Source organism: Mandrillus leucophaeus, unplaced genomic scaffold (genome assembly GCF_000951045.1).
Source record: "Mandrillus leucophaeus isolate KB7577 unplaced genomic scaffold, Mleu.le_1.0 Scaffold228, whole genome shotgun sequence".
Classification (NCBI taxonomy): domain Eukaryota; kingdom Metazoa; phylum Chordata; class Mammalia; order Primates; family Cercopithecidae; genus Mandrillus; species Mandrillus leucophaeus.
The window spans coordinates 1,650,372-1,660,968 of NW_012102343.1; the positions used below are offsets into that span (position 1 = coordinate 1,650,372).

Below are 10,597 nucleotides of genomic sequence, written 5' to 3' on the forward strand. Positions count from 1 at the left end.
GCCTCAGCCTCCTAAGTAACTGGGACTACAGGCATGCGCCACCACACGAGCTAATGTTTTGTATTTTTAGTAGAGGTGGGGTTTCACCATGTTGGCCAGGATAGTCTTGATCTCTTGACCTCGTGATCCACCTGCCTCGGCCTCCCAAAGTGCTGAGATTACAGGCGTGAGCCATCACGCCTGGCCAGCGTTCTAGATCTTAAAACTTCTACATACCAGTTGCTCTTAAAGTTTCCACATAGAGAATTCTTTAATAACTATCTTTCTTTTTATTAATTTAATTAATTTATTTATTTATGGAGTCTCACTCTGTTGCCCAGGCTGGAGTACAGTGGTGTGATCTTGGCTCACTGCAACCTCTGCCTCACAGGTTCAAAAAAATTCTCCCACCTCAGCCTCCTGAGTAGCTGGGATTACAGGTGTGCGCTACCACACCTGGCTAATTTTTATATGTTCAGAAGAGATGAGATTTCACCACGTTGGCCAGGCTGGTCTCGAACTCCTGACCTCAAGTGATCCACCCGCCTCGATCTCCCAAAGTACTGGGATTACAGGTGTGAGCCACCACACCTGGCTACACCTAATAATTCTGTTTCTATATCTGCTTCTTTACTCCCTGTTTATTTACATTCCCTATGGCCCACTTTTTTTCCTCTCCTTTGTTCAATTCATTGTCCTTGTTCTTTCTCTTTGTGAAATGTTAACAGCAGTTAACAAGGGATGAATAGGAGGAATTTATTTTACATTTTCTTATTATATTTTTCACTAAATGTGTGATGAACAAAAGTTATTTAAAATAAAACAAACTGCTGTTAAGATTGGGATGTAAAAATTGAGTTTATATTTAAGGTTCATAAAAATATGGTGATAGACGCGATGATACACCTACGTTTTCTCTCACCAGATGCACATTTTCTTGCATTTATAAAATGTTGGCTAGAGTTAATGGTGTGACTGGTAACTGCAGAACAGCTTCTGGGTGTAAGATTTAACCAACAGTTAATGCACAGAGCTAACTTTCTTAGGTGAATGGCCAAATGCCAGGTTTTGTCATTAACCCAGAATATATATCTATTCATTGATCTCATATAGAGCTGCAGAACAAAAAAACCTTCCCCAAGAAAAATAAGAAGAGCTATACAAGCTGAACCTTAGTCTAACATCTTCCCTCCTGCTCTATACTTCCCCACTCTGAGCTTCCTAAATGAGACAGTATAAAGGAAACGGCATGATACTTCTTAGAGATAAATTATTTAAAGTTCCCTAAATAGAAACTTGCAAAAGAAACTGGAAGTGAAACTACGGCTGTGCCTCTGCCAGCTAAAATGATATTTAAAAAAAAAATTACTTTAAAGCCTATTGAATCCCCCAGCCCCTGCTTCTCTTTCTTTCTTTCTTTCTTTCTTTTTTTTTTGGTTAAAGGACAATAGTCCAGAGACCTAAAACCCAAAAAACAATGATGGAATTAAACCTGGTACTGAAGATGGCTTTTGTAGATTACAGCCCCCCATAAGCTGTTCTCAATCCCTTTACAGTAATAAAATTTATTTTTTAGTTGTACAACCAACACATAAATATAGTCTTCTGCTAAAAATTTAAACTATCCAGAAGCAAAGAGAATATGAACCAAAAGTCTACCTTCATGGTTCCTCAATTCCCACATTGCATTCCAGAGGTAACGATGCTTATAAACTTGATGTATTATCTTTCCACACCTTTTCGTCTGAGACACTATGCTTTTATATGTAAATGTACACAAAAATATAACTTAAAATATATTTATAAATGGCATCATACTACACATATTGTTCTACAGCTTTTTTCCATTTAATAAGATCTTTCCAAAAATGGCAGTGCTTATAAATTTACCTTATTCTTAACTGCTGCATAGCATTCCACATTGCTAGTATTCTACATTGTTTAGTTAATCATTCAATCCCCAACCCCTTTTCTAGTACAGGTGCTACTCCAGACTCTATACCTCTATTCATAACCAAACAGTCAAATTCCTATCTTCAAAGCTGATTTTATTTCCTCCACAAAATCTCTGCTGAGGCCAAGCATGGTGGCTCACACCTGTAATCCCAATACCTTGAGAGGCTGAGGCAGGAGGATCACTTGAGCCTGGAAGGTCAAAGCTGCAATGAGCTGAGATCATGCCACTATACTCCATCCTGGGAGACAAACTGAGACTCTGACTCAAAATAAATAAATACATAAATAAATAAATAAATAAATAAATCTCTATTGAATCCCCTCTTTCATCCAGGAAATTATTTTCAGACCTTCATTAGTGTGATGAAGGTCTCATTTTGGTCTCATTTCCTAAAAGCCATTTTTGCCTAATAATTACCTTCACTCATGATACTAATTTAAAATCTAGAAAGCTTAAAGAAATCTCAAGAGACTAAAACAATACTGAAATCTAACTTGCCATTCCAAACACCTAGTACACCATGGATACTCAATAGTAAATAACAACAATCATGGATATATTTCTACGTTGAATCTAAACCTAGAAATCAAAATAATATTTGGAGGAAATCAAAGAACAAAAATCTTTTCAAACCACCAAAATCTGACAGACTTAACAATTAAATGCTATTAAGGAAAGCAATTCCACCTTCCTCCATGTGAGAACACAGTGAGAAGGCAGGATGCACTCAGAAGAGGGCCCTCACCAGAACCTGACCACACTGGTACCCTGATCTTGAACTTCCTTGAATCCAGAACTATGAGAAATAATTTCTGTTGTTTATTTTATTTTTATTTATTATTATTTTTTTTTGAGATGGGAGTCTTGCTCTGTCACACAGATTTTCCTGCCTCAGCCTCCCAAGCAGCTGGGATTACAGGCGTGCGCCACCACATCCAGCTAATTTTTGTATTTTTAGTAGAGACAGGGTTTCACCATGTTGGTCAGGCTGGTCTCAAACTCCTGACCTTGTGATCCTCCTGCTTCAGTCTCCCAAAGTGCTGGGATTACAGGAGTGAGCCACTGCACCTGGCCTGTTTATTTTTCCAAAAGAAAAAAATTAGCCAGGTGTGGTGGCTCACGCCTGTAATCCCAGCACTTTGGGAGGCTGAGGCAGGTGGATCACTTGAGGCCAGGAGTTTGAGACCAGCCTGGCCAACATGGTGAAACCCTGTCTCTACTAAAAACACAAAAATTAGTTGGGTGTGGTGGCGCACACCTGTAGTCTCAGCTACTCAGGAGGCTGAGGTATGAGAATCCTTTGAACCTGGGAGGCAGAGGTTGCAGTGAGCCGAGATGGCACCACTGCACTCCAGCCTGGGCTGGGTGGACTGTGTCTCAAAATAAATAAATAAATAAATAAATAAATGAATGAAGAAGTAGTAGTAGTGTTAAAAAAAAAAAAAACAACAAAAACCACACAACTTCATTGCAGGCTGGGCGCAGTGTCTCATGCCAGTAATACCAACACTTTGGGAAGCCAAGGCAGGTGGATTGCTTGAGACCAAGCTGGGCAACACAGCAAGACCCCATCTCTATTACAAAGTAGTAGTAATAATAAAGAAAAAAAACTTTACTACAAGAATATATAACAATAAACTTTTATTACCAGCTTAAAACAAATGTAAAAAGTTTCTTGATTGTTTTTTTAAACATTTTAAGGCCTTAACGTTTTTTCTGAGTTCTTATTTTTTTTTTTTGAGACAGAGTCTCGCACTTTCCCCCAGCCTGGCGTGTAGTGGCGTGATCTCGGCTCACCGCAAGCTCAGCCTCCAGGGTTCACGCCATTCTCCTGCCTCAGCCTCCCGAGCAGCTGGGACTATAGGCGCCCGCCATCACGCCTGGCTAATTTTTGTATTTTTAGTAGAGACTGGGTTTTACTGTGTTAGCCAGGATGGTCTCGATCTCCTGACCTTGTGATCTGCTCGCCTCGGCCTCCCAAAGTGCTGGGATTACAGGTGTGAGCCACTGCGCCCGGCTCTGAGTTCTTATTATGTGCAAGGTACCAAGGTAAGTTACGATCTTAAGCTCTCACAGCTTACATAGTAAGTCATAACCATAATATACGGCTTTATGTAGTAACTTCTATAACAAAGACACACATTAAAAACAGAGTTCTAGTCGGGAGGACAAAGTGAAGCTTAACAGCAAGTGCGTGAGCTGGGTCTCCCAAGTTGGGCAGGACTTCTAAGAGGGCATTCAAGGCTGAGGGGAACCTGTAAACCAAAACACGGAGGGAGTAAAGTGCAGGCATGTTTGGCAACTATGAATAGTCTAGACTTAAGTAGTCTGGTGTGCTAGAAACTAGACTATAGGATACGTGTGCATGTACCCACATAACTGCCACACACTTGTGCTTGGGGAGGGTAGGGGATAAGGGGATAACAGCAAATGACAGGCTCAAAAGTTAGGCTGAGACTAAATTGGGGAAGGGGATGAAAAAGGTAGAATAATCAATCAGGGTCATTCATATATGCTCACAATGTGGTATATTTTGTAATCTCATTTAATCCTCGTAACCCTATAAGGTGAATATTTTTATCCTTAAGTTTTACAGATGAGGAAACTAAGTCTCAGAGGTATTAAATATACTTGCCCAAAGTATCACAGCTTGGTGAGTTGGCATTAGAATCCAAGTCTATGTGAGTTTATTCTGTAAGTACCAGAAATGTAATAAAGAAAACCAGATGACTATACTAAGTTTTTCCTGAATCAAAGGTGAAAATGAACAAGCTATATTAGGCCACAAGGATCTATATAGGTTGTCCTATTTGCTTGACTAATAAAGTTTGACTAATAAACTTCCTGGGTTTCCCATTGCTATTATTTTTGCAGGGCCACAGAGTAAAATTTTAAAACGAATCATGTAAGTATTCTCAAGAAGACGCTCTTTACTTGCTCAGGACTAAGCATTTAATAAATAGCACTGAAACTTTATATCACTGTACAAAAAGCTAAAAAAGAAATCCTCAGTATCAAAATTCCCACTTTCTGTTGTTTTGCTCTTGTAAACAGTTGATTAAACTGTTCAAAGTATCTGTAAGAATGCCAAATTATACATGTTTCATGAAGGCAGGCTGGTATTCTATTCTACTTTCCTTCATCACTGGAAGCATGAGGTATGTTTTGCCAAGTCTGTAAGACAATGTGCACCACAGGTTCTCCAGTAGGGGCTGACATTCCCCTGGCAGGCTGCATGTAGTTGTTAAATAATCAAAGGATGTTATAACTTCAAGGTACTTCATTTTGCAGTGAGTCCCTCATTTTTCAAATGAGGAAACTAAAGAGTCCATAAAGTTACTCAGCCCTTTGGGTGCCCAACCAAAATTAACAGTACCATGGTCTCTTAACTCCCTACTCAGGGTCATCACAGCACTTAAACTGCCAAACTCTGCTGTAAAATTCGAGAACAGAATCCTTGACTTCCAAAAGCATTTATGCTCTCTGTACCCAAATCTGACCTATCTTTCAAGCCTCCTTGAAAGCTTCCTTCAACCACTCCTGTCCACGCTCTCTCTTCCCTGAAGCTCTACAACACTTACTGTGTCACACAGTTAACACTCAATCATATATTGTCATATTCACAAATTGTTTTATTTTTATCCTATCCCTTCACACTAGTTTGGCCCCTGAACTCAAGGAAATTAAAATGATTTATAGTTTATATAGTCTTAAAGACCTGATACATAGTAAACACTTGTAATTGATCTGTTCTGCCCACTCTATGCCTTCTTCAAAGAAGGCAACTTTCTCAAAGTAGCTAAGTGCTGCTGGTCCCCTGAAGCAAGTGTTTCTTGTATACTAAAAGCACTCTGCATTTATTTTTTTTCTTATTTTTTTCTTTTTCTTTTTTCTTTTTTTTGAGATGGAGTCTTGCATTGTCAGCCATGCTGGAGTGCAGTGGCATGATCTTGGCTCACTGCAACCTCCACCTCCCAAGTTCAAACGATTCTCCTGCCTCAGCCTCCCGAGTAGCTAAGATTACAGGTGCCTTCCATCACACCCAGATAATTTTTGTATTTTTAGTAGAGACAGGATTTCACCATCTTGACCAGCTTGGTCTTGAACTCCTGACCTCGGGTGATCCACCTGCCTCAGCCTCCCAAAGTGCTGGGATTACAGGTGTGAGCCACTGCGCCTGGCCTGCATCTATTTTCATAAGGCCTGCCGCCTAGGAGAAAGCCTTCTCTACCACCATATCTATTAACATCATTCTTACTGGTCATGGTAGGTACCATTTGGAAAAGCTACAAGTTACAAAGCCTTTTCCTGTATAACACCTCCAAAATACTGGTAAAATTAAACTCTTCTAAAACCATATCCAAATCTTCCATTATAATGAAGATTTGAATCTAAAGAGTTTACAGAGTTATAAGTAACTGCACCAAGAAACGGTATTAACTTTCTGAAAAAACTGCTTCTTAAAACAGAGGTGTTAATCTAACCTCTAGGGAATCTCTAAATTCTTTTCCTTGGTGGAGCATCAAGATCCAAGACAGAAGCTTCTTGTGACAAGACAAATTCAGTCAAAGTAGTTTGCTGCCTCCACGCCTCCCACCACAGCCCCTACCAACTCCAGGAACACAGCAATAAATGTGAAGGCCATCTACTCTAACACAAGCAAGATAAACATAACTGGGCTGGTACATTGGCTTATGCCTGTAATCCCAGCACTTTGGGAGGCTGAGGTGGCTGGATCACTTGAGATCAGGAGTTCGAGACCAGCCTGGCCAACATGGTGAAACCTTGTCTCTACTAAAAATACAAAAATTAGCTGGGTGTGGTGGTGCACATTTGTAATCCCAGCTACTTAGGAGGCTGAGGCAGAAGAATCGTTTGAACCCAGGTGGCAGAGGTTGCAGTGAGCTAAGATCACGCCACTGCACTGCACTACAGCCTAGACGATATAGTGAGACTCTCTCAAAAAAAAAAAAAAAAAAAGGATTTTGGATCTAGTACATGGAATCAGAGTTCCTCCTTCCTGAGAGCACTCAGATAAACAGAACTTTTGGACAGCTATTGCTCCAACCAAGGCAGGTGTGTTTTTGGTGTATCTGTTGATAGCCAATGACAGACAAACAGAACTGCTAGGCAAAACGGTATTTTACTCATGGGACACATAGATAGCCCAGGAGTTAGAAGATGCGTCAGATAGCTCCTTCTTTGTTGGACAGTAATTGCCTGCATTCTCCCAACTGCACAATCAGACAGTAAGTCCCTACAAACAACTGCTCTAATTCACAAATCACAAGCTAAAAAGAAGTCGCTCGGTTCACATCCTGAATCTACAAAGATACACCCTCTGAAGGGCAAAAGCGAGACAGTGGTCAGAGGTTCATAAAATACAACACAGGAAATCAAAATCAAAAGCGCTTTATTTCTGAGGACACAGGCATTCTTTCTCATTAAAGAATCAAACAACAAGACTTAATGCTTCTTCACAGTATGACAAACACTGTCTTCCAAATAGTATCATCTTACATTTGTATTGTGTTACATAGCAATTTCACATGGATTAACTAATAACAATTTAGGTAGGTAGTGTGGTACAATTACTATCCAATCTTACAGGACCACATGGGATTTCAGAATTATGAGTCCACAAATATGAGGGAGAGACGTGTTGGACATGAAGAAAATTAAAGAAGTGTGCCACATTACCGAATCTTAATACTGATGCCAAAGGTTCCAAATCCTCTGGAGGTAAAGCCTCTCCATTATCTCAAGGGCCTGAAATTAAATCGTTCAAGTGATTCTCTTGCTTCAGCCTCCCAAGTAGCTGGGACTACAGGTGCCCGCCACCATGCCCAGCTAATTTTTGTATTTTTAGTAGAGATGGGGTTTTCGCCAAGCTGGCCAGGCTGGTCTCCAACTCCTGACCTCAAGTGATCTACCCAACTTGGCCTCCCAAAGTACTGGGATTATAGGTGTGAGCCACCGTACCCTGCCAGCTAACAGCCATTTATAAGCAAAGTTCAAGGGAGCCTTGCTGCAGACTGAAGAAATGGCTGGTCTTTGGACTATGTCATAGCCATTCCTCCTCTACATCAATTTGGTCTGCTGCTGGGGAGCAGGGGTGAGGGGTAGGAGAGTGGGGACACATGTTAAAGTAGTGGGGAGGAGTTTCTTGGTTAAGAAGTAGAACCTTGGAGCTGTGTTGTAACTACATGCATAAAAAAAGGCTTAGGACATGTCAGACATCTGAAGCAGGAAGCAGGCAAAGGAAGAACCGTGGTTTCCTTTGGGCTAGGGATTCCCCTCTTGGGTTAAGCAAAAGGTCAGGAAAGGTAAAGCCCCTTTCCTAATGTTTATGAAGTCCAAGGATGATGGAAATTCCAGGAGGTATAGGGGTTCTAAAATGCTATACGACAACTAAGTTGTGTCCAAAGCATTCTTTATTTAAACCCACAATAATGTCATCTGTTTTTGAGGAGAACTAGCTACATCTACTGTCTAATAGGGCATTGATGTGTTGTTATTTAATAAATACCCTTGGGTTGGGCAGGGTGGCTCATGCCTGTAATCCGCTAGCACTTTGGGAGGCTGAGACGGGCGGATCATGAGGTCAGGAGATCGAGACCATCCTGGCTAACGTGGTGAAACCCTGTCTCTACTAAAAATACAAAAAATTAGCTGGGTGTGGTGGCGGGCACCTGTAGTCCCAGCTATTTGGGAGGATGAGGCAGAATGGCGTGAACCCGGGAGGCGGAGCTTGTGGTGAGCTGAGATCCCGCCACTGCACTCCAGCCTGGGCAACAGGGCAAGGCTCCGTCTCAAAAAAAAAAAACAGTCTTGAAGACTAATTCTGGCTGTGCTGTCAGCCAAAGGACTGAACTAACTGTCCCACAGAAATGTGGGTTTGATAAAACACTGAAGCATATGGCATTAGTTCTCTTGAGGCAGAAACCGTGTGTGTGTATGTTGTACAGAGACAGATATTTTACATTTTTAAAGCTGGAATTCAGTTATTTGTAAATGCCCAAGGTTAAGGTTAAGAAAAGTGATTTGTTTTTAATTCCTAAGACTTTTTCCCCAAGACCAACAGTTGTATATATCTATATATATATATATCTAGGGCATGCATTCAGTGCTGTTTAGTCTTGAACAACTGTTTTGTCTTTGGGAAATAACAATAGTCAAATACAGTTTTGAGTTAAAATAATTTCAGACTTTTAAGGAAGAGGGCAGGATGGAGGAAGAAGCTACAAGAGACTAGGAATGTTGATAATAGAAATTTGATGCTGATAGGAAGTATTCATTATAGAGTAATAAAAACTGACATTTATTTGGGTGACAGGGAGATGGAGGTGTGCACAGAATGAGGAGAAGGGCAACAGCCTTTTTCATCTCTGCGAGACTTTGGGGGCAGCACAAAAGGGTTCTTCAAACAAAGCACACCTTTGAAAAACCACAAGAACTATTTAAGACTAGATAATTGATCTTTACAGAAAAATAAGAGTATTTTTACCCAGCAAAACAGTACGTAAGGGCATGAAGGAGGAGTAGGGTACAGGAAATAGAATGGGCTTTTGAAGAATGCAAACTAAGTAAATGAAGGAAAATTGGTTTAAGTGATTTAGGAAAATTGTCTAGGAATAGTGGAACAGAAGTTGCTCTCTCTTTGGACAGGACTTGGGAAGGGAAATATCCTAAAATGGAAGAAGATTGGAAATGACTGGTTAATTCTGCAACAGGAAGTAGTACAACAATTGCAGCTCTTTCCTTGTTCAAATCCTCAATTGAATGAAACTGGGTAGCGTTCTTAGAGGCAGTAAGTAGGAGCAAGTGATATAGTTGTGAATGGGAGACAGTTTCCAGTAGAGACTTTTCAATTGTTTGTTTCTGTTTCCAGGCTAGTTTAATTTAAATAAATAAAACAAGAAAACCTCTTTATTTGATGAATTTAAGAGTAAGTTGAAAAATTTTTTTAAACCTTCATGATTCAGAAGAATCTTAATTATATGTAAATAAGATTATTTTAAAGTGCTTTTGTAAGATATAAAACACAAGGGAAGATGTCATTATTATGAGGTGGAAGAATAGGTGAAATGATTTCTAGTTTGTGGTTACTGCTTCTGTTCCCGAACTGTGGACCATTCTCAGTTGAATTTGTACTCTGTGGAATTTGTACTCTGTGCAATTCTCCTGAGTACACTAACTGGGATTACAGGCGCACGCCAACACGCCTGGCTATTTTTTATTTTTAGTAGAGATGGGGTTTCACCATGTTGACCAGGCTGGTCTCGAACTCCTGACCTCAGGTGATCCACCAGCCTCGGCCTCCCAAAGTGCTGGGATTACAGGAGTGAGCCACCACGCCCGGCCAAGGCTGTTAATACAACTTTTTGTTCATGGCTGGCTGTCACAAGACTGCTAAGAAACCACAGCCTTTTGGGCAAAGCACAGCCTGTTGGCCTGCCGAGGCCACAGAAACCTCACAGCATAGCACACTGCTGCCTCCTCTGGCTGTTACAGCAGGACATACCTCTTCGTAATTTTTCGCCTCCACTCCATGCTTCATGTCTAGGATCACGAGTTGGTCAGGTATCCGCCCTGTTCCTGAGAAAGAAATCAAAGGATTCATTGTGTGGAATACTTAAAATTCCGGGAAATTACCCACCC

The 10,597-nt window shown here is 40.7% G+C and overlaps 1 protein-coding gene across 4 annotated transcripts in view; it reads right to left on the bottom strand.

The window, feature by feature from the left end:
• TMED10 (transmembrane emp24-like trafficking protein 10 (yeast)) overlaps positions 1-10,597 on the bottom strand; it is a 45,612-nt gene that overhangs the window by 5,623 nt on the left and 29,392 nt on the right. For 2 of the 4 annotated variants that reach the window (XR_001006258.1, XM_011981553.1), the window contains exon 3: positions 10,461-10,534. Coding sequence is in view for 3 of the 4 variants with exons in the window: in XM_011981553.1 (XP_011836943.1) it covers positions 10,461-10,534 (74 nt within the window). In the remaining variant the exon portion in view is untranslated. The remainder of the gene's footprint in view (positions 1-10,460; positions 10,535-10,597) is intronic. The other 2 variants (XM_011981554.1, XM_011981555.1) reach the window with 2 other exon arrangements.